The sequence below is a fragment of the Cololabis saira genome, chromosome 4 (genome assembly GCF_033807715.1).
Source record: "Cololabis saira isolate AMF1-May2022 chromosome 4, fColSai1.1, whole genome shotgun sequence".
Lineage (NCBI taxonomy): Eukaryota > Metazoa > Chordata > Actinopteri > Beloniformes > Belonidae > Cololabis > Cololabis saira.
The window spans coordinates 16,546,951-16,571,391 of NC_084590.1; the positions used below are offsets into that span (position 1 = coordinate 16,546,951).

Here is a 24,441-nt window from a genome sequence, read left to right on the forward strand (position 1 = left end):
CATTTATGAAAAATACTCTGAAGCTGTTCAGCAGTCTCCGTCAGCTGCCCTTTTTGTTCTTCTGCTTGGTCCTGTCAGGTTCACTTGTACCATCTGGCGCTCTACGGACCAACAGAGCCGGTTATTCTGCTCTAGAATTAGTTGATAAATCATCTAAAGTGATTGTTATACATGTCGACTCTATAATCTGCCGTTTGACCCAAATGACCAGAATACAGACATGAGTTCACAAGCAGAACTGCAGGTTTTCTTACCTCTGTTGCTGGTCTGAGCGCTTGGTCTGACTCTTTACAGAAACTTTTCTATCTTCCATTGAGTGAAGACCAAAACGGTTGGAAACACAAAACTACTCCAAGATTTTTCTGATTCCAAACACACATTGATTACCAGTTTCCAAGCAAACAGCATCTACAGCCAAAGAATCATCCTTTCAGTGTTTGTCAGAAATAAAATGATCACTTTGATCAACAACTGTTTAAATAAACACTTCGTCACTTTTTGACCAAAAACAGTTGACAACAGAGTTGTGAAGTCCTCCTAAAATCAAACAGCTTATTTTTCCTTTTGGATTTTTTTGCAAATTACAATTTTTACTGTATATCAGTTGGGAAATGTATCAGTCAGTGTGTTACGGTAGTCAGTAAGTTAGTGAAGATTCCAAAAGCAGATTTTACTGTCATGCTGCCAGTCTCTAAAAATATTGACCGAAAATGAATACTTGACCTTTATGGTTGAGGAAACACATAAATAACAATTTGGAAGCATCAATAATTCATGGCAATAGTCCATTAATAAGAATAATGTCCCAGTGGTTATCTAACGCTCTTAATTTGTTATCATTGTCATATCAGTTTGGATTTTACTCTTTGGTCACTCTGGTTCTTAACAAATAATATTGAAATTATATATATATATATATATATATATATATATATATATATATATATATATATATATATATATATATATATATATATATATATATATATATATATAAACAGAAAAACATTTATCTTTTATCTTAAACTTTTTTACTGATAAACACTTTTATCAGTGTATTATTGTAGTATATTACATCTATAAACGGCGTATCATTAAGGTGGAGCTTATTTCTTGTCAAGAGGTTTATTGCATTTATGATCAACATTTACTTTTTGTCTTTAAAAGAATTAAATGTTTCTGTGTAGAAAAACTAAAAGAGGGAAAATACATAATTTTAAATGAGAATGCAAATCCCCCAATAAATTGCAATACAGTTACTGATTTTTAAAACGGAAAACCAAACTTTGCCCAACCTCAATCGCTTTCTCTCATTGATGAAACATTGAATTTATTCCCTCTTGCATGTACAAAAAACAGTATATGAACACAGATATTTCAACAAACTACATTCAAAAAGATTTTTCAGTAATTTGAAATTCAAACAGTTTGTTTCCCTTCACACCCACCTATCTACATACAATATTCCACAATGACTAAGTGACTATATGTCTTTGGTGTTTTGAGTTCGTGCAAATTTAGCCTAAATAAGATGTCTTTTCTATGTCTTCAAAATTCACCTTTCACTTTTCAACCAAATTACTACTTGTTTTAGATGTATACTATCTCAAAGTTGTATTTTATGTGTAATTTCAACTAGATTTTACCACGAGGGAAGAGACAAAAAAATCCAGTAGATATAAGAATTCAGACCCTTTGTCACGAACAATGAATTGTTGTCTTTGTTGGGAGTACACTCTACATTTATCAGACTTAATCTGGGTACACATTTCTATAAATAGCATATCTGACTTGTTGTTAATCCATGACATCAAGAGAATTATTGGACCAGGCCAAGAAAAATATGTTTGAAACCACAAACAATCTTAAAGGATTTGGGTGCTTTGTTATGTAAGGGTCTTGTCAAAACAGCAGTTTGTGATTTGTTTGAAGTGAGATTGGAGTACCATTCAACTGCCTCTCACATATAAATATATATCCTTCCATCCATTTTCCTCCACTTATCCAAGGTTGGGTTGCAGGGCAGTAGCCTAAGCAGGGTAGCCCAGACTTTCCTCTCCCTGGCCACTTCTTCCAGCTCAACTGGGGAGATCCCAAGGCGTTCCCAGGCCAGGTGAGAGACATTCCCCAGGGTCTGCTCCCAGTGGGACATGCCTGAAAATCCTCACCAGGGAAGTGTCCAGGAGGCATCCTCACCAGATGCCCAAGCCACTTCATCTGGCTCCTCTCGATACAGAGGAGCAGCCGCTCTACTCTGAGACCCTTCCGGATGACCAAGCTTCTCTAAAGGAGAGCCCGGTCGCCCTGTGGAGGGAACGAATTTCAGTGGCTTGTATCTGTGATCTCCTTCTTTCGGTCACTACCCACAACCCGTGGCCATAGATGAGGGTAGGAACATAGCCCAACTGGTAAATCAAAATTGTACTGTATACTACGATGGGCCGATGCAAAGTCCACATCATTTGGGACACCACACCTAATCGCCTATCGATCTCCCGCTCCATTCTTCCCTCACTGGTGAACAAAACCCCGAAATACTTAAACTCCTCCACTTGAGGCAGTATCTGATCCCCAACCTGAAAGGGGCATTCCACCCTTTTCCAACCAAAGACTATGATCTTGGATTTAGAGGTGCGCATTTTCATGCCAGCCGCTTCACATTCAGCTGTGAACCGCTCCAGAGAGACTTTAAGGTCTTGTCCTGATGAAGCCAACAGAACCACATCATCTGCAAAAAATCGGTTACAAATGACAGCCTTGGCAGAGCCCAACCTCCACTGAAAACAAATCCAACTTACAGCAATGCGGAACAAGCTCTGACAGTGGGTGTAGAGAGACCGGACAACCCATATAAGGGATTCCAGCACCCCATTCTCCTGGTGAACCCCCCACAGGAGTGCCAGAGGGACATGGTTGAATGCCATCTCCAAGTCCACAAAGCACATGTAGACTGGTTGGGCAAACTCCCATAGCCCTTCCAGGTCCCTGCTGAGGTGATCCACCGTTCCACAGCCAGGACGAAAACCACAGTGCTCCTCTTGATTCCGAGATTTGTCTCTCCAGCCGACCCTCCTCTCCAGGACCCCTGAATAGATCATATATGGGATCTCAAAAGAACCCATATGATTAACAGAAACAGTGGTTACCATCTGCCCTTACTCTGACATAGGCCTCTTTCTGGAGCTAGGTTTGAGGGCGGGCTCGATGATGACCGCCTGGTGGCCAGGCCTGGACTCATGGAGCCCAGCCAGGCACAGCCTTTAAAGGTAACATGGGCCTCCGTTCCTTCTGGTAGCCATACTTGCCCCCTGGCTCAGTTCCTGTACATTGGGGTTCACACCGGTGAAAAAGAGGGTAGCCTCCGTTCATATGGGGGGGACAGGACCTGACATTTGTTTGTGGTTACTCACCAAACAGCAGTTCAGAATACCCACCCTTTTTGTAGTCCTTGGGTGGTGTGCTGGAGAGTGGCCCTGCAGGGGACTCTCAGTTCTGCTTAGGGGACTTTAATGCTCACGTGGGCAATGACAGTGAGAGTTGGAAGGGTGTGATTGGGAGAAATGGCCCATCTCATCTGAATCAGGGTGGTGTTTTGTTATTTGACTTTTGTGCTCATCACGGATTGTCCATTACAAACACCATGTTCAAGCATAATTGTGCAGTTCTTCAATGATCGACTTCAGTTGTGTCATTGGAGTTGCAGGCACATGTCTTGGACACTTGGTAAAGAGAAGAGCGGCGCTGTCAGCTGATCCCCACCTGAAGGTGAGGTACTTCTGATGGTGGGAGAGGATGCCAGTGAGATCTGGTAAGCCCAAAGATATTGTGAGGTTCGGCTGGGAGCGTTTGGGGAAGTCTCTTGTTAGAGAGAGCTTCAACTACCACCTCCAACAGAGCTTCAGCCATGAACCAGGGGGGACATTGTGTCTGAGTGGACCATTTTCCAAACCTGTCGTGTACGGTAATCCCCGAACACGTTGGGGGACACTAGTGGCTAGGGATGTGTTAAGCTGAAAAAGGAGTCCTTTAGGGCCTTTTTGGCCTGTGGGACTCCAGAGGCAGCTGATGGGTACCAGCAGACCAAGCAGAATACAGCTACGGCGGTTTCCGAGGCGGAGTTCCATAAAGCATTGGATGTTGTGGGGCTATCTGGGTTGAGACTCTTGTGCAACATTGTGTGAACATTGGGGACATTGCCTCTGGATATAAATATATAATGTTTTGTTAGAAAATGAATAAAGAAAGAAAAAAAGAAAACTTTTTTCTACATTTATGAGTTCGGAAACACAGTGAAACCTCAGTGTGTGTGTTGAAAAGTAGTGAACCACTCTGGCTGTTTAAAGATTGATGATATGAGTCAGGAGCAGTTTTTGATTTTACAGCCAGATGTCAAGAGGTGCACTGGGCCAGGAACTAACTTCTCAGTCTGACTCAGAGGGAAGGCTGAATGTAATACAGAGGCTGCCTTAACCGAAGCTTACTACACTAAACAGGTAGACATTTAAGAACCACAGCTTCTCTCATCACTCTGCTTTTTACTCATACAACACTGTAAATACAAAGTGCACAGATTAATACAGTTTTCAAAATGTCCCATTTGAAATATAACTCACACTTATACTGTGGAATCATTTGACTTGACACTAATGCTTATATCCCCAGAGACTATGTCTCAGGGGATCTCTAAGTCACCTGAGAGAATATTAAACTGGTGATATATAAGGAAAGTACCTCCTTTTTTCATCTTCATTTTCAAAAACCAGGAACTTTTTGTTTTGAAGCTAAGTTTGATTTGTTGTTGTTCTTGAGTTGAAGCATTACCAGTACCCAACAATTTTTCCTCTTTAACAGTATTGAATACTGGTCCATGTCAATCACAATGCCATTCAGTAAAATAATACAGAGCTACCAACCATGGACTTACAGTGACTATTTATTTAGTTGAATAACTTTCAACATTAATTTAAATTGAGATGTTGGTGAGGGTCCTAAATTTCAAATATTTTTGTAACACCCGTTGTTTTTTTCAGACTCCTTATTTAGGTTTAAACGGCGGAGGTTGTCAAAAGAAATGAAAGAGTTGTTGAACTTCTAATAAGAATCAAAAAAGTAATATCTACCACAACAATAAGATGTTGCTTACATATTAATATTATTCCAGTATTTCATCATATATATTATATAATATATGGAGTGCTGCGTGAATACTTCTCATCATCCATGATTTCTTTCTTTACTCACATACAGTTTTAAACACATGAGTTCTACTTGTTGTCACATATTTTTATCTGTGCAAGAGTAATTTTACAATTTTACATGAGTAAAGGATTGAGATGTTTTTACCTTTATTTTTATGTTTTTATCCTTTCCCTTCTTGTGTTTATGGTTGTATGACCAAACTATGTCTCAGGCTCCACCTCAGTGTCAGAGACGAGCTTTGAGCGCCACTCTGTGGTGGAGATGCGAACTGCAACTAAACCGCCGGAGGCGAAAGCACAAGATTTGTCCCACACGGCTTCCGTCCACGCTGCTGTCATGTCAGCCCCCTTGATGGTAAGTTATCCTTCAAATTCAACAACAATCTGAGAATAACAGATGGCTGAAATTATTGTTAGACACTTTTTAGGTACACTAGCAAACGTATCTAATTCGACAGGCTCATAACGTTTGTTATAGCGAGGATTTCTACAGAGAGCTGAATACTTTGAGCTAGTATGTTAGTTTAAATATATTCACATGTCTGTCTCGATATATAATATGTGTGTTTCTCTCTAGGTGTGCCGTAGGTGTGGTAATACATTGTTCAGGGATATAACGTTCACAAAAGTTCTTTATTTCAATGTACATTGGAAAACGTTGTGGCCTACTGTGCAATATTATTCACTGCAACCTGCAATTATGTAAATATCCGTCTGTTATCTATTTTATATACCAGTATTTTTTATTATTATTATTATTATTATTATTATTATTATTATTATTATTATTATTGTATATACCAGTACTGTTTATAGTGTGTCATACTCTGATATTATTGTATTATTATTATTATTTTTATTGATGCCTCTTGTTTTGCACTATCCCCGTTGCTGCTGTACACTGCGAATTTCCCCGCTTCGGGACTAATAAAGGAATATTTTATCTTATCTTATCTTATCTTATCTTATCTTATCTTATCTTATCTTGTCTTATTTTATCTTACATGAGATAAGGGGGGAAATAAAAAAGTGAGACATGAAAGCTTTCATGACGATCGCTTTTTCCCTTTTTTGCTGATATTTTCCATTTAACTACGTATTCATTAAGTACTGAAGAACAATAATCACGATTCCCATCCTCTGTTGTGTGTCTGTGCTCAGTCTCTACACAGATGCTGCCAGCGGTCAGCTCGCCTCCTTGTTGCTAGGCGACAGCTGGGCTCCAGCTCAGCATCTCCCTCTTCTCTTCCTTCAAGGCTCCTGCAGTTCCTCAGTCGGCGTTTCTATGATGTAGAAATGCTTCTCAAATGGGGGTCTCAGCTGAGCCGAAAACAGCTCCGGAAGAAGAATCTGTAAGAAAGAGATACAGCAGCAGCACTGCTGTTGGCAGAATACAGGACTGTCTCAGAAAATTAGAATATTGTGATAAAGTTCTTTATTTTCTGTAATGCAATTTAAAAAAAAACTAAAATGTCATACATTCTGGATTCATTACAAATCAACTGAAATATTGCAAGCCTTTTATTATTTTAATATTGCTGATTATGGCTTACAGTTTAAGATTAAGATTCCCAGAATATTCAAATTTTTTTAGATAGGATATTTGAGTTTTCTTAAGCTGTAAGCCATGATCAGCAATATTAAAATAATAAAAGGCTTGCAATATTTCAGTTGATTTGTAATGAATCCAGAATGTATGACATTTTTGCATTACAGAAAATAAAGGACTTTATCACAATATTCTAATTTTCTGAGACAGTCCTGTAGACCCTGAAAAGGAAAAACTAAATGTTACTGTTTGAAAAAACAAAACAAAACAAAACGAGACACCCATTTTCTTCATTAAAGCTCGGTTGCACAGCAGTGACATAAAGTTACCGCTGACTAAACTGATCCCAAAAAGTACACGTTGGATTAAAATGACTTAATGTATTAACATTGATGGATCAAATCATTTAAGTTCTTAGAATTGCCTGGTGTCTCTTTTCAAATTAAAATAAAAAATACAAATTAATATGTATTTGAATTGATTTTATGTTGCAGTTTGTCCGAGTGTAGTTCATGCTTGACATCAATTACTTTGTTTCTTTTTCTTGCTCTGTTTCAGTTACTATGGCTACACCGAGAGCTTTTACGGTCCAAATGTAGCATGTGCACATTATATCTTGAGTCTGGGGGGAGGATTTCGGTAAGTGAAGCTTCCCTTTTCCTTTACCAGTGCACTGTACATCATTTGTAGATACTCTCTTCATACTTTTGTATTATTGTGTATTCCATTAACAATTGTATTTATTCATATATATTTATCCATATATCCACAACAATGCATCTGCATTTGTCAATATGTATTCTGACTTCTACTTTTTTTGTAAATATCTGCTTATAGCAGAAATCTTCTATATGCAGAATATGGCCTGGACTGCCAATAATTTTTTTCTTCTCAGAATAGGTTTTTTTATTAGTATCAATATTATTTGAATCCTAAAACATGCCTTTGTTATTTAGTATGTTTTATATATGTTGCATATTAGTCTGAAAGTATCAAGGTCAAATCAAGAACAAATCCCTTGTGTGCAAGCAGACTTGGCAAAAAGTCTGTTTGCAAACACAAGGAAAGAAAGTTTACAGCTTATCTGAATCTGATTCTGAGATGGTGCAACCCCAAATATAAAAAAATCAGGGCTATAAAAAGAATGTCTCCAATAAATGGATTCTTACAACTTCTTTTAACCCAAGATATTTCTTTTTTTTTTCTTCCTTCACTGCTCATTTAATTTGTTAAATTACTTCAGTTTTAGCATTTCAGGCCTGCAAAATATGCCAACAAAAATAAATTTGATTTAGGAGTCATTTGGTGCTTGTTAGGAGTTAAAACAGATCATGACAACGGTGATTGTAATAAGGCTTAGTTGGGAAAAAAAACAGTATTGAAGTATACACAAAAGTCTTTGAGGGGCAACGGTGGGCAGAGGATCTCTAGTTTGTCAACAAATGCATGAAACATTTATTAAATTCTTTAAAAACAACAATACTTCCAGAAATGATTGAAAGAGGTTTGCATATTTCTCTTTTCTACAGTGTATAAATGTCATTAAATGATTCAGGGAATTTGGCTGACTTTTACCGGTAAAGTCTGTATGTTCTAATCCTCTGATGGCACTGCAACAGAAAACATTATTCATTCTTCATCAACAGCTGAAATAACTAGATGTGCCAGGCTTTGTCAACTAAACTTTACTTTTAAAAATAAGAAGCATTATATTAACCTAACCCAGAGGTGGCAGCAACATCTCTGGGCTCAGAGGCACCTGAGATGGACCTTCACACAGTGAAAGGTGAATTGCGATCTTTCAGATCAATATTCCAGATCTGTTTTGGAAAAAAAGGGCACCAGGTGCTCCTGACCAAAGACAAAAGAGACCTTTCAGAATGTTATCAGCAACAAGTTCAAAAGTCAGGCTTTGTGTTGGGTAATGTAGTGCCCTTACTTGTACTTTTGTGGTGGCAGCATTAATGTAGAAAGGTACACTGGGATTTTACAGCATCAAATGCTGCCTTCAAGATGCAACCTGACAAGAAAAGCTACGTCTCTTTGATTTTTCTAAATTATGAAAAATGTGACCATCTTCAAAACTGAAAAATACTTTAATATTAAGAGATCAACTTCAAATCTTTATCATATTTGTTTAGTTTATTCCCTAATTATCTGTGTTTTATCTATTTTTGCTTTTCAATCTTCAGTATTTTCCCATATCATCAGGATAATGTCTCTTCGATTTCTGCTTAGCTCTTGTTAAATCTTGTGTTGCACATGTATGAAAAGTGCAAACAAATTAAGTTGGATGGAATTCGGATGCTTTTGTGATTTAACCCATTTTTATTTAACAAAAGTCTTCAAAATAAGTTCAAATGGCCTCAACACTTCCATCATCTCTTTTCCGTCTCAGTTTGTAGTGTCTGTTTGTGTCCTCACCACTGTGATCCAGGTGTAATGTGGTATGTGTTGCATCCTCAGGTATGCTGGCCAGTCACAGTGGTTCCGTGCAGACCAGAGGGGGAGGTTCTCATGGGATTTCTTGAATCACAAAGATTCACCTCTAGAGGAAGTAGACATGAGCCACACAGTCATCAATTACACAGGAGTGCTTAATTTGGGTACTAAGCTTCAACTTTTGACTCCTCCCACTTCTTTTTCTTTCATCTTTTTCTCTATGTCAACCTTATTTTTAAGTCAATTGAATGTTTTCATATATTCTGGTATATTATTTAAGAAAACAAGATTCAGCATAATGGAGCAGTGTTTTTTTTGTCTCCCTTCAGCGGAACAACAGTCGTTGCGAACTCTGAAATTACAAGGGTGTCCTGAGGTGGATGACTGGTTCTTGGCAAGGCTCCATGTGTTCCAGGAGTCACTGGAGGAGCTGGACATCTCTGACTGTCCACGCATCACCACAGGGGGCCTACCTACTCTCAGGAATCTCAAGTAATAATGCAAAATGCTCATCATAGGCTAGTTAAAGATAACATTTCCAATGCTCTGACAAAGTTGTCCTGTTTTTCTGTTTGTTTGCTGAAGGAGACTTAAGCGTCTGAACGTGTCTTCCCTTCCTGGGATTTCGAGTCCCGGATTGGTGATCATCTTGCTGGAGGAGCTGTTACCACAGTGTCACATCACAGCTGATGGCTATGACCTCAACCTGAAAGAGGCAGGAGAAGAGGCCATGGATGGCCCAAGGTAGTCCAAGAACAGCACCAGCGCAGACAGAAAAAAAGTCTTCTGGGAGAGCTCTGTTTTCAGTTCATGTTTTTTTTCCTCAACTTTTGAGTTTTGCACATGTACCTTTTGTATGAATGGCTATATTACTATGAGAGAAGACAACATCATCTTAAAAAGAAAACAAAAGAGAGAAAAAATATGCTAACTCAATTATGTTGTATTACTTGGTACTAAATTTAGATATATGTTATCACAGTCTGTGTTTAAAATGATTTGCTTCACCCCTGAGGGTTTGTGTGTTGGTTGTATGCATTTGTAATGTAAACTGAACAGTAGCAATTTCTTGTCCCTTCTCAATTAGCTTGTACATTTTGCAAATACTTTATTTGTCGCTGAGTGAAAACATGATTGTAAATTTGCTTAATAAAGATTGTATTATTCTAAATCTATATTATTGTAAATGTTCAATGTTAAATTATCTTGTAAATGTAACAGACAATGCAAACCACTTGGCCACACATATAGTCTGCCTGTATGTATTTCTAATCTTCACTGAGGGAGCTTATGTGAGAAAACTAAACCCGCTAATCCAGCGTCACAGCGTGAGCCATGTTCCAGTAGCAGTTTTACACCCCACAGTGGGTTCAAGAAGACACTTGTAAGACTGTAACACAATAATGACTGCAGCTGAAAAAAGCACTGCTACTTTTCTATGTGAAGATTCCTTCTACGGTGATTTAGACCGGTTTGATGAGAGCAGATCATGATATATGTCTACCGGTAATATAATTTAGTTATTCCTCGTTTTCATTCTTGTTGGTTTGGGTTGTGACCTTGGTCAAATCTTTGTGTTTTTTTTAATGGTGATGGAGATGAGTATGCTAGCTTTTTGTAATTGTTTATTAGAGAAATCGGTCTCGAGCAGTGGGAACGAATTGTTTGTCGTGACCATGTCACGTGTAACACGGACGGTGTTTTTTGACGGACAACAACAAGACGGAACAGCTGAGACTCGCTGTCACATTTTATTTTAAATAAGAAAAGAAAAGGCGTCATTATAACCAATTGTCACCTGGACCCTAGTAGTGAAGGGCTCTGAGAAGACGGATAGATGTCTGATGCAGCAGGTATGAAGGCTGCCCGAGCCGTAACAGTCGCAGCGTGTTGGCTCCGCCGCGGTCGTGAGCTTTAAAAGCCTGATTTATGGTTCCGCGTTAAATCGACGCAGAGCTTACGCAGTAGGCTCTGCGTCGATTTAACGCAGAGCCTACTTCGATTTAACGCGGAACCATAAATCAGGCTTTAGCTGGGCAGTATCATCTTTCTGCTTTTGACGTGAATATTTGTGTCCGCAGAGCTTCCAAAACAACAACAAGAAGAAGAAGAAGTGGTCGCGCCTGAAACAGAAGTGAGATTAACTATTTGTTCAAAGTTAGTGAGTGTTAACACATTTTGATCAAGGTGCTTTTTAGCTAAAATAGAAACAAACGTCCGTCTGAACAGGGTTAGATGAGCAGCTAAGATAAATAAAGACAGCCAACTTGGTGTTATATTAATTGTATATACATATATTTATGTTTCTAAATGTATTAAAGCAGGTGATTTTATTATTTGTTCGGCAGGATCCGTCTGACGACAGCAGTGAGGACGAGGCTGCAGGAGACGCAGAAAGTACGTCAGAGTCAGAGCCAGGGTCGACCCCGTCCCTTAAAATACGGAATTGTTACGTAATTGGGAATTAAAAGTTGCGTTCCATATTGAACCAATACAGACACATATTATGCTCTTATTTATTAATGTCATCATATACAGGTGAAGGTCAGAAAATTTCAATATATTGCAAAACTTCATTACCGCGGTTGAATTGGTTTGATATTGGATATTATGAATTCAACACCCATAAAACTTGTGATACATACCACTGATTTTGGTCAAACCACTTGTGATGTGTTCATGGTCATCTAGACTAGGCCCTATATATCACAAGAGAGTAATTATTAAAAAATCATATTATGGGCTGATTTAATGAGGTTTAATGAATTCAACACCCATCAAACTTGTGATACATAACACCGATCTTTTTTCATTAAACCTCATTAAATCAGCCCATAATATGATTTTATAATAATTACTCTCTTGTGATATATAGTCTAGATGCCCATGAACACATCACAAGCAATATGACCAAAATCAGTGGTATGTATCACAAGTTTTATGGGTGTTGAATTCATTAAACCACATTAAATCAGCCCATATATATGATTTTTGAATCAGCCCATATATATGATTTTTATAATAATTACTCTCTTGTGATATATAGTCTAGATGACCATGAACACATCACAAGTGGTTTGACCAAAATCAGTGGTATGTATCACAAGTTTTATGGGTGTTGAATTCATAATATCCAATATCCAATATCAAACCAATTCAACCGCGGTAACTTCATTCTTAGTAAATTCAACTAAAGGTGAAACAAATATATTATTTCCCCTACATTCAAAGTGAAATATTTCAAGCCTTTAATTGTTATAATTTTGGTAATTATGACTCACAGTTTATGAAAACCCCAAATGAAAATATCTCTATATTATGAAATCAATAAAAAATTCAATCATCAAAATAATAACAAATAAAGGTTTAACACATCTTGCTTTGCGTGTAACTAGACTATGTAATATATTAGTTTCACCTTTTAAGTTGAATTATTGAAATAAATTAACTTTTACACCATATTCTAATGTTCTGACCTTCACCTGTAGGTTATATTCTACATCTGGGCTGATGGACGTACACATCATGGGAGGTTATTTCAGTTGCTAGTATGGTTGGCTGTCTGTACAGTCATGCAAGTTAAATGCTATTAAATAACTTTAAACTTTAAACCAAAGCATTTAGTTTTTTCATATAAAATAAATACATTTCTATGCAGTTTAGAAGTTTTGGGGATGTCCCTTTTTTTGGCGCCTGCGCTGCTGAAATCGGGGTGTCCCTTATTTCTATTTCTAAAAAGGTGGCAACCCTAGTCAGAGCAAACCGTGAAGCTTTCAGCCTTGTAGACGTGCTGTGTGCACAGATACCTGTGTGAACCCCTGTATTTATTTATTTTTCAAAAACAAAATTTTGCTATCATTGTGGCCCCGTAATATAACACAAATACACCATCAACAACAATATGCGAAGGTTTTTCATCATGACATTTATCTAAAAATGAACCAAAAGACAACACTTTTGGTGACCTATCCAGTGATTGTTAATATAACAACATGGAGGAAAGACATCAGCAATGGCCTTAGATAAATAATTCTATCTGCACATCAGCTTCGAAAGGGTTATAAAACGTGTGTGTGTGTGTGTGTGTGTGTGTGTGTGTGTGTGTGTGTGTGTGTGTGTGTGTGTGTGTGTGTGTGTGTGTGTGTGTGTGTGTGTGTGTGTGTGTGTGTGTGTGTGTGTGTGTGTGTGTGTGTGTGTGTGTGTGTGTGTGTGTGTGTGTGTGTGTGTGTGTGTGTGTGTGTGTGTGTGTGTGTGTGTGTGTATTTGTAATTGAAGACTTCATGAAAGTAGGTGCAATATATAAATATAATGGGCTATGTTATCTGAAAGAACAAAAATGCAATATATTTTGAATGAAGAGGCAGTATTAACTAAAAAAATCCACATTGCCAATACACAATTTTTTATTTTTTTTTATGTAGCGCCCTTCAAGGCACCCAGAGCGCTTTACAGAGACCATTATTCATTCATACACATTCTCACTGGTGGTGGTAAGCTACGTTTGTAGCCACAGCTGCCCTGGGGCAGACTGACGGAAGCGTGGCTGCCATGACGCACCAAACGGCCCCTCCGACCACCACCAAACATTCTGTCATTAACACGATGACACAATTTATGCAGCTACAAACAAATCTGTTCTTTGTCAGCTTCCACCAACCCGCTATCACTGTGCACAGCCACTGTCTTGGGGGGGGGGGGGGGGGGGGGGGTTAAGGGGGGGTTAAGCCTAAATAAGTGTACATATTGATCTTGTTTTGAAATTTTACCGTAACCTCATTCTGCTGGGTTTTTTTTAGTGGACTTCCTGCGCAACCTATTCTCCAGCACTCTAGGTCTCGGCTCAGCAGAAAAAGTCCTTGATGAACTCACCCTGGATGGAGTTGCACAATACATAAAGAGCGGCAAATGTGAATATTTACCAGATTAAATTTCCTCTAGCGGATTGATTTATTAATTACAAGGTTCAGCTATTTTTCTATGGAGTCACCAGCTTTTTCTCTGCATCCACGCAGGTAAAAATATCATCTGCATGGTTGGAGCAGGAATATCCACATGTTAGTACTTCAATTTTAACATCACAGAATAAGCGTTTAAATTTATTCCAAATTCTTTATTGATGGATTTTAATATATTTTTGTTTAATTGTACTCCCTCCACAGCTGCTGGTATCCCAGATTTCCGCTCGCCTGGAACTGGCCTGTATGCAAATCTGCAAAAGTATAACCTGCCGTATCCAGAGGCCATCTTCCAGATTGATTACTTTAAGGTTTGGTTATGTTCACACAAAGCCACCCAAAGACTGTAAGCTTGGAATTTCAGTTTGATTTTTTTTTCTCCCCTAAGGATGCTAATACAAAAAAAAAGAAAGGAAAAAAATAACATGCAAGAAACCTTTTACTTAAAAAGGGTGCAGGGTAACTAAAGTTGCTTCTTAGTGATTAATGAATATAACCTATGCCCATGAATATTGTCAAACAAATAAAACTGTAGTTGCTTGGCTTCTATGATCAATTAACCTCCTGGAGTCATCTTATATATATATATATATATATATATATATATATATATATATATATAGCAGTTGTTTATTTACAGTATTTGGCTTCAGAAAAATGTATCTACTTCACAGTTACAACAAAAAGTTATGTTTTCTCAATGTTTAATTTCAGAAACATCCAGAGCCGTTCTTTGCCTTGGCAAGGGAGCTTTACCCAGGACAGTTTAAGGTACAACACAAAACTTTTATTCCTTATCCGTCTGTTAGTTACCTTCCTATATGGAAATTCTTCAGAGTGGTCTCTACCCTTGTGTTTGACTTCAGCCGACAATCTGTCACTACTTCATCAAGATGTTGAAGGACAATGGGCTCCTGAAACGCTGCTACACGCAGGTACAGCTAACTTTTGGTCCACTTACTGAAGTCACTGTTATCTCCGTATTTACGCTGCTGTGTTTGGTCATGCAGAACATCGACACCCTGGAACGAGTTGCAGGACTTGAAGGAGACGACCTTATCGAGGCTCATGGAACGTTCTACACTTCCCACTGTGTCAGCTTCTGCTGCCGTAAAGAGTACAACCTGGACTGGATGAAAGGTAGCTTGTTGTTTGTGATTATTGTTATATTGTATTTGATCGGTTTTAGAAATTTGGGAATTTAACTTTCCCCCTTTGCTTTTTAGAAAAAATCTTCTCTGATGCCATTCCCAGGTGTGACAAGTGTAGCAGTTTAGTTAAACCAGGTTGGTGGATCCTGTCATTTCATTTTTTTCTCATATTAGTCCAGACCTCATATCATTTCCTCATTATCAAATCTAATCCGTATTAAATATTATTCAATTGTTTTGTATGTCCTTGTCTTTATCCAGATATAGTTTTCTTTGGAGAGAACCTGCCCGTCCGTTTCTTCACTTCAATGAAGATGGTGAGAGCACATCACATTTGTGAAACCTTTGGAGTGAATTTTGATGTCTCCACCTTACATAACTAACAGAATCTATCTAGAATCTAAAACGTATTACCTTTTCGGCCAGGACTTTCCCCGCTGCGATCTTCTCATCATTATGGGGACATCTCTGCAGGTCCAGCCGTTTGCAAGCTTAGTCAGCAGGTGTGAGACCAGAAAATAAACATTGCTGCAGTAATAAGTTGACTGTGTACCGTCATCTAGCAGTGAATCAGATGTTCCTGCGTTATGAAAGTCCTTTGTCCGGTCCACTTGGCAGATTGCTTTGGTGAAGAGGTTTTCTTGTGCTTTTGTCATTTAGGGTTCCAAAAAGTTGCCCCCGACTGCTCATTAACATGGAGAAAACAGGGCAGGTGAGCCTTAGTTTGCTCCATTACCCTTTGCACTTATTTTATCCTCATTAGCTTGTTTGTGTTAAATTCTCAGTGCAGCATTATAAGTGGCCACTTCTCTGTCTCTGTCTCTATCTCTATCTGTATCTCTCTCTATCTCTAGGCTGACCCGATGTTGGGGTTGCTTGGTTTTGGAGGGGGAATGGACTTTGACTCAAACAAAGCCTACAGGTAATACAGAGATTTGTTTCTACTTCTTTTTAATTGTTTAAGCACAGGAAGACATTTTCTGTGGTGTGTGTTTGTGTGTGTGTGTGTGTGTGTGTGTATGTATACACTGTATTTTGAGTGTAAGGCAAGGCAAGGCAAGGCAAATGTATTTATATAGCACAATTCAACACAAGGTAATTCAAAGTGCTTTACATTGACATTAAAAGCGGCAAGACATAATGACAAAGAGGTAAGAATAAGAAAAGAAGTAAAATAATAAAAAGCACAAGATGTTAAAAAAATAAAATAAGGGCAGTAGAGTACAGCAGGTTTAACTTAAGAGTACACTTCAGTAAACAGTAATGTTTTTAACCCTGATTTGAAGGAGCTGACAGTTGGAGCAGACCTCAGGTCTACAGGAAGTTTGTTCCACCGTTGAGGAGCAGAATAACTGAACGCTGCCTCACCTTGCTTGGTTCTGGTGTAAAGTGTAAACACTTACATGTTATGCCAGAATTTTGAACAACTATCTGTTCTTGTCTTGACAACACTGATTACATGTTTTTATCCATTCCACAAATTTTGACTAGTATAAAGTATAAAAACCTGTTAAATTACTCTTTGTACTATGAGATTGTGCATTCTGTTTTTGAACACTAGAGGGCGGCAGAGTTTCATGAAAAATACTGATTCAAGAATCCACAGTCTTCTTCCTCTTCTGCTCCCAGTTTTTCCCTGCAGGAGTCACCACAGTGAATCATTCTCTTCCATCTGACCCTATCCTCCCTATCTCCCACTAACCCAACTAACTGCATGTCCTCTTTCACCACATCCATACATTTCCTCTTTGGTCTTTCTCTTTGCCTCCATTTCCAACATCCTTCTACCAATATATCCACTGTCGCACCTCTGCACATGTCCGAACCATCTTAATCCAGTTTGTCCAACTTTTCACCAAAACAGCCAATCTGAGATGTGCTAGAAAAAATCTCATAGATCATTTTTAGGTAAATGTTTTAGTAGATGCCTTTTTATTCCACCTAATTCTGAATTTAAGGATAATTTAAGAAATATATGTTTAATGTAGTTACTGGGTATGACACAAACTCAGTAATCACCCACTCACGTAGTAGTCTCTTTTCACTCTGATGTCATTGGACATTCATTGTAGCTGTTTAGTCATCTCTGGTAATCACACTTAGCAGTTTCAATCCTAGTAGTAGCTGGGAGTAATAATGGTTTGGTACACAATATGTTCAATGTCATTCACACTTGTAGAAGAATCTATTCCATAGCATTTTGTTATATTTAATTGGTTTGTTATTTTTATTTGACCAGAAGAGCAAATAGTAACCAAACTAGGAGAGGTAGAGTTGGTCAATGATACTGGAACCTGAATGGTTAGAAATATCTATCATAGAAGGTTTATATCTATTTACTTGTGCATTTTTATTGACTACAAGTGATCTTAGCTGAAGGCATCGTATTCACTTGTATCCATGTTAGAATTCACTTTGGATATTTTTTTTCTTGGAAGCTACTAACATTGTGCCGTAACTTCCAGTGGTTTCTTTAGGCTGCATATTCAGGCTTTAAATATTGGTTTCTTACATCATAAACAACATAAACTGAACTGAACTGAAGGACTGAAGCCAAAAGTTGTATTAATTGATAAGCTGTGCACTATATATTCTTAGTTTACTTTCTTTAACTACATGCATCTTATAAGGATATTAAATTATTGTCAGTATTTAGAAGTGATATGTTTCATTGGCATGGGAAATAAAAACCTGCTTTAAAGTCAACTCCAGATTCTAATATGATGACTTTTACACCTCCCCAGAGATGTGGCTCAAATTAGTACATGTGATGACGGCTGCTTGGCTTTAGCTGACCTGCTGGGATGGAAGGTAAGTTCCATGTTTTTTTTACTCTCAGAAATATAGTGTTCATCTGTGGCGTCTTTGTATATTTGATTAAATTTTATATGTATATATATAAATTTGATTAAATGGACCGTGGTGGGACTGTTGTAGAAACACCTTTGTAGCATGGGTGACTATCTGGGCTGCATTAAGTTATCAAGAATAAAGACGTGACATGGTCCAGTTCAGTAGATCTAATACATCATTTGCATTGTCAACAAAAATCGATAATAAAAATAGTCGCCAACTAATTTTATTGTCGGCAAAAAAAATCGAAGGGTGAGGGATCTTTTCCTTTCCTAGCTCTGCTGAGAATTGCGCATGTACAATAGCGTTCAGCACCAGGTAAACAATATGGCGGCGGCCGATGCAACACCACGGTGACTGGCAGCGAAGTTCAATAAAAGACGTATTTTTGAAGTGTCCATTTTTGATGTCTTTAATTTGCACATCATTAAAACAACCTCAAAATGTAAAAGCTGGCAGCTACATAAGAGCCATTTAATAATTATGAGATTCATAATCCGATTAGTCGTTTTATCGTTTCAATAGTTGATGACTAATCGACTGTCAGGATAGTCATTAGTTGCAGCCATAATTTGCATGCAAGCAGGTCAAAACGTACATCAGGAGCCTCGATGCAGAAGTGACACAGAGAAATACAACACATAGTAATTTGAACAACAAGAATGATTAAGACTAAATACTAAATGTTTATCATCATCGGCCATCGCAACTGTGTCTGACAGCTGAGCCAAAATATGAAATATGAGTCTGCATGAGCTGTACTCATAAGGACGGTCACAGAATGGCTACGACTAAAATTTCCATCCATCCTTTAATTTGACTCAGTTGTGTACTTTGTTTGTTGGTAAGTGTACTTCTCCTTCCAAGTGTACCCCTCCTGTATCCCGTCTTTATGTTCAAGCCATAGCAGATACCTACTTTCTTTTCTATTGACTGCTATGGTTGAGTATCAGATCATACTTTCACAGATCAATCTAGAACCTGGCTTCTCAAAGTCCAGACTATGGTCTGCATGCAGGTCAATCTAGATCCTGCCTTACTGTCCAGATTCATTTTATGAATACATAATACCGTATAAGGAAGTGTGGTATTTTTATTCTTAAAGCAACAGTGTTGATGATGCTGAATATGCAACGTAGCTGTAGTTTACACCTGCAGCTGAGGTCACATTGAAACTTATTGCCCTGTTATTGACATCACCGTGGCGTGACAGGCTGACAGGAAGGAATTTAATTGGGCTTTCTTGCAGCTAGGTTCTTGTAGCTCACGTCAGGGTTGTTTTAAAAATATTTACACATGGCCAACACCACACCGCTCAATGTTTCAAGATTCAAGAAGCTTTATTTATCCCGAGGGAAATGATTGTGCAACAGTTGCAATATAAAGGTGGGAAAGTAAAACAGGGTTACAGTAAAAATACAAATAATAATAATAGTAAGCTAACATAAGATAAAATGGGGGCAAATGATAGAATAAGGCTTAACATAAGTCCAACTATTGACTAATTGTGACAAAAAAAAATTGCAGATAAATGTAGGTACAGTATATACAATATCAGGGTTTCCGCGGGGTTTTAAAAAGTATTAAAAAGTGATAAATGAAAATGGCCAAATTTAAGGCCATTAAAAGTGTTAAATTAACTGTCAGAGGTATTATTTTCTTTAAAATTGGTATTATTTTTGACCTTTTACATTTTAAGCAGTCTATTTTATTGTCATTCACAAAGTGAAATAAATGTGAAACATCTGGTCAACATCAATGAGTCTATAAATCTGTTCTGTGTTCTATAGGTCAAAATCTGTATTAATGTTAAAAGGTCCGTGATTAATAATTAATGTTGTCACAATCTGAAGGTAGTGAAAAAGGTATTAAATTGGTATTAAATTTAACATAAGGATTGCTGTATAAACCCTGAATATACATCAATACGAGCAGTGCAGTTCAGCAGCATGACTTGAAGTAAAATAAGTACAAACTGAATAAGTGATAAGGAGCGACTGGATGAGGTGGAACGGTGGTAAGTGATAAGCAGCATAAATTAACAGTATAACAAAGTAAAGTGATGAAGTTAAAAATGGTTATAACGTGATAGAGAGACATTTTCTCGTTGGATCAGTGAGCCACAATCAGGATGTCTTGAACATAGTAACCATGGCATCTGTAGTTCTGCCTCTACCTTCACTCCACTTATCTTCCTTCTTCTCAGACTACAGTTTAGTTTTATAAGTTAATCGGGATACATTTGGTTGAGTGAGAGAGGGAGAGGGGAAAAAAAGAGACCACAGGAGGTGATGATGAGAAGAGATGTCAGTTTACTTTACTGAACTCTAAATTTGTGTTTATTATTAATAACTTAGTTGGTTAAGTGACTTCTCGCTTTTTAAGTCAACTCACGTTTAAAGACTTAACAAGTTCTCTTGATGTGTTCTCCACAGAGAAGTAGGCGAGGAGCCGTGCACGTACCAGAACCAACTTGTTGTACATTTTTTCCTTTAATATTATTTGCTCCAATCACCACAACAAATTCTTTGTGTGTGTTAAACTACTTGGCAATAAACTTCTTTCTGATTCTGTACACAACCTAATATATTAGGCCTCTAACTCGTATAGACAGCCCCCTCCCCCCCAACTTTAACATCTAGATTTCTGTCTTTTGGTTGTAGTATTTTTTTAGCTCAGTGCACCTCAGTGTTGTTCTGCAACACAAGATCAACAAACAACAGCAGTTGTCCTGTTTGATTTTTGTCTTTGTGTCACATGTTCGGAACTACCAGAGAACGTGAATGTTGACGTGTTTAAAAGCCGACTCAAGACCTGCCTTTTAAAACTTTTAATCAATGTCCCCATTGTTTTAATCCTGTTTTAGACTTTTTATCTTAGATTTTCTGGTTAGCCCAGTTTTTATTATTGCGGATGTCTTATTTATTTATTTATTTAGTTATTTGTCTGTTTCTATTACTTTTATTATTATTTTTAAATCTATCTTTTGTTTATTTTTACATTTATTTATCAAACTTCTTAGTATTTGACTCCAGCGTGTCCTCAGTGCGAGTCCTCTGCATCGGGAGGGCTGTTGACTCTGGTTGCCGTAGCGATGGCCGGAGGTCGGCTCGTCCCTGGGCTGTGGGGGGTCCAGACATCCGCTACCCTGCCCACTAGCCTTGCCCCCACGTGTAGCAGCCACCTCCCAGTGTAGACGGCTACCTGCGATGGTGTGATAGTGGTTCAGTAATGTTTTCCATGTTATCATTTTTTTAAATCTTTGATCATTTTTTTTTTTTTTTATCATTAATAGGGATTAGAGTTTTTAGTGGAAACAAGTGGGTGGATGGACGTGATCAACATTGTTTTTACTGTTAAGCTCTTTATGCTGCATTTTATTGTACAAAAAGTGCCACGTAAATAAAGTTCGATTTGATTTGAAGAACATGGACACGTCAGACTACGTACATTCATGAGACCAGTGCACCACACACAAGAGGTCACACGTGAGATAGCTTATCAGCTACCAGAACAAACTAGCGAGTAAACGTGTCTGCAAATGTTTGAACAGCAGAGTTGAGACAGAGAAGCTGTTTTATATCACTGACTACATGGTTTGGACATGATATCCTGATAACAGCACAAACATGTGTCAAACGCAGACACCAAGCCCTCCAGTCAGCTACACAGGTGTTTTTCTCCATGCTTTCAGTATTAATGCTGCATTTAAAAGAAAAGTAATATTATCTCTGAACGTCTTAATGAATCTGTATTATTGAGCTTAAATGACAAACTGTTTACAACCATTGGGTGTCAAAGCTGCAGAAGTGTGAGCGTGCACGTGAGACACAAGTCCCGAGCAGGGTTTCCTGTGTTTTTGCTTTTTCTGCCTCACTTTGTTGTCTCTCTGTTCTCCGTCACTTCATGCACCCTTGTTTTGCTTCCACATCTCTCCAGGCGGACCTGGAGAACCTGGTGAAGCAGGAGCACGCGAAGATCGACAGTCAGGACAAGAAAGAGAAGGTCGGGGAAAGCAAAGGAGATGCTGCCAAGGCAAGCTCTGCTTCGGCGGGACCGCAGCCCAAAGCAGAGGAGTAGCGCACTAACGAGGCCCCTTACTGAATAGAAGCTAATGAAGCTACATGTGACACGTCACCGTTGACCCTTAAAGGGGGAGATGGGTACCGGGGTTTGGGAATGAAGCTTTGATGAAGGTGTCTGTCATGCTCTAATCTTTTATCTAAGAACATGTGATTCTTCTGGGGACACCCGATATCCCTTTGCTTCGTGTTGCTCATTATAAATATCATTTGCACTTTACTGACATTACCATTCTTTCTCTGAGCTCACATCTCTCTCAGCTGTACACAGCTTTCTCAGCAGCACGGCTCCAACCTTAACGCCTGTATATTGTTGCCACACGTTTGCATATGTGTGAAAGGTGATTGATGGCTTTGCCACGCTACACAAGAGCTGAAGTGGACGGGGCTGACATGCTCCGGCGCACTTCATTTCTCTTGAGAGTCTAGTTTAGATCAAAGATTTAAATAAGTCTGTATATTTTAGGTGTCAGTTTTCTGCCAAGCTCAAATGATTGGCCTGATGAAAAGTGTCAACCTAGTCCTGAGTGAAAACTAACTTCCTGATATGTGAGCTTAGTTGTACTTGTACATTTAATAACAACATAACTGCTTTTGTGGGCTGTTTAAACAGTCTTGATTATTTTAAAATGTTTTTCACATGAACCTTTTTGAGTTTCTGTATTTTATTTTGAATAATTTGTGAAACTAATCATGTAGAAATTAGTCAGTCTGTTCAGTCTCTCTTTTCCCTGATCAGTCGACGCCCTCGCTGCTTCTTCGATATGTTTTTTTTTTTTCATTATAAATCTTTAGGAGCAGCCAAAGTGCTGTGTGGAAACAGTGAGAAGAACAGAAAACAGGTGGAATTTAACACAGAAAACAGTTTCAATGCTAAACTGGGTGAGGTGTCAGAATATGAATGCTTATGTCACGGATTAAAAACTGTTGAGGTGGAAACTATACCTTGATTGTGTCTAACAGCTCTGGAAACCCATGCATAACTGCAATAAGATTTATAACTGATCATATTCAGTTTTGTCTGTGTTTTTGTCAACCTTATTATCTGTCACACATTCATGCTTGTGAACACATTAAGAGTGATAAATATATCCGAGGCTTCATACTGACGCGACAGGAACATGTCATACATATATGTCACATGTCGCACCTTGAGCTCCTTGCACCGTTTTCTCTAATGAAAAACAAGTTCCCAGAAATTGCGTTAATGGCCATAAAAGTAATGTGTTGACATTAGGAGGTTTTTTGTAACTTATTGCTAAATGATGTGAATGCAACACTTTGAAAGTCCTTGTGGTCATGAAGTCCTAAAGGTGGCTTCTTTGTCCACCTGGCAATGTTCAGCAAATGAAGTTTAGCTTCGATAACTCAGAGTTTCTGAGTCCTGCACAAATGTTGTCCTGAGGAATCCTTCTTTGCATGAGATGTAACTGTGTGTTTACGAAACTTAAAGCTGTTTGGTCTTTTTTCACTCTCTTAGCTTAGTTATAGGTAGAATCATATGCCAGTCAGCCAGCGAGTGATGCAGGAAAACCATCAGTAAATCTATAATCACCCCCCCAAAAGACATTTTTATTTGAACACAATCCGTCAAACAGTTTATTTTGAAAGGAAATTAAAGTCCGGACCAACAAAATGTGCTAGGAAACAGCAGAGAGCAGGTGCTTGTCTTCAGCAGCCACAGCTCAGGAAGAACTCTGTGGTAACAAGAATAATTTTCAAATTGCTCAAATGAGGCCGCACCTTCTTCAATTGGACAATAAAAGGAGATTCAACAGTGAACTTTGGCCAATGTGCTGCTGTGCTTGTAGCATTGTGCAGGAAACTGATGGCACCGGTGATACGACCATGCCTCATTTGATACAACAATGATTCCTCTCCCCACAGAAATGGTGACTGATCAATGACACCTCAGGCTTCGGTTTCCGTCACAGGCAGAAGTGTTGAAAAGCAAGCCATGCTGCATGTTCACGACAGAAAATAGCAGCAAAACGCCCTGAGCTGCCAAAAAGTCATGCGTCTTCTATGATAAGAACAGGTTCAACTTATTTATTGTTCTATGAGTTACTTCTGCAGGATCAAATGTTACATCTCAGACCAAAGACAATCTCTCCCCTGCCTTGTCTAAAGTTTGAAGATTATAGACGGTTTTATATGGAGAGTTAAAATAGTCACACAGCGTTTCAGAGAACATGCAATGTGCGCCGAGGT

General features: G+C 38.3%; 2 protein-coding genes across 2 annotated transcripts; both read left to right on the forward strand.

Annotated features, from left to right (window-relative positions):
- The first annotated feature begins 5,514 nt into the window (after positions 1–5,514).
- On the forward strand, positions 5,515–10,354 carry dmac2 (distal membrane arm assembly component 2). Its single transcript, XM_061720242.1, has 6 exons — positions 5,515–5,553; positions 6,360–6,550; positions 7,306–7,386; positions 9,214–9,353; positions 9,519–9,681; positions 9,775–10,354. The coding sequence occupies exons 1-6, from the start codon at positions 5,536–5,538 to the stop codon at positions 9,935–9,937; spliced, it is 756 nt and encodes a 251-aa protein (XP_061576226.1). The 5' UTR covers positions 5,515–5,535; the 3' UTR covers positions 9,938–10,354.
- Positions 10,355–11,238: 884 nt separating this feature from the next.
- sirt2 (sirtuin 2 (silent mating type information regulation 2, homolog) 2 (S. cerevisiae)) lies at positions 11,239–23,641 on the forward strand. Its single transcript, XM_061719006.1, has 15 exons — positions 11,239–11,323; positions 11,538–11,586; positions 13,986–14,096; positions 14,202–14,243; positions 14,349–14,455; positions 14,859–14,915; positions 15,011–15,079; positions 15,155–15,284; positions 15,371–15,430; positions 15,557–15,612; positions 15,722–15,798; positions 15,956–16,007; positions 16,150–16,217; positions 18,040–18,106; positions 22,088–23,641. Coding segments are annotated over exons 2-15 (1,038 nt in total). The 5' UTR covers positions 11,239–11,323; positions 11,538–11,585; the 3' UTR covers positions 22,229–23,641.
- The last annotated feature ends 800 nt before the right edge of the window (positions 23,642–24,441 follow it).

What these genes read in the sequence shown, in the direction of transcription:
- dmac2 (XM_061720242.1), top strand. An exon ending in AGTCTGGGGGGAGGATTTCG is followed by an intron (nt 7,387 to 9,213) that starts GTAAGTGAAGCT and finishes TTGCATCCTCAG; the next exon opens with GTATGCTGGCCAGTCACAGT. An exon ending in CACAGGAGTGCTTAATTTGG is followed by an intron (nt 9,354 to 9,518) that starts GTACTAAGCTTC and finishes GTCTCCCTTCAG; the next exon opens with CGGAACAACAGTCGTTGCGA.
- sirt2 (XM_061719006.1), top strand. An exon ending in TTTGCAAGCTTAGTCAGCAG is followed by an intron (nt 15,799 to 15,955) that starts GTGTGAGACCAG and finishes TTTGTCATTTAG; the next exon opens with GGTTCCAAAAAGTTGCCCCC. An exon ending in CTGACCTGCTGGGATGGAAG is followed by an intron (nt 18,107 to 22,087) that starts GTAAGTTCCATG and finishes ACATCTCTCCAG; the next exon opens with GCGGACCTGGAGAACCTGGT.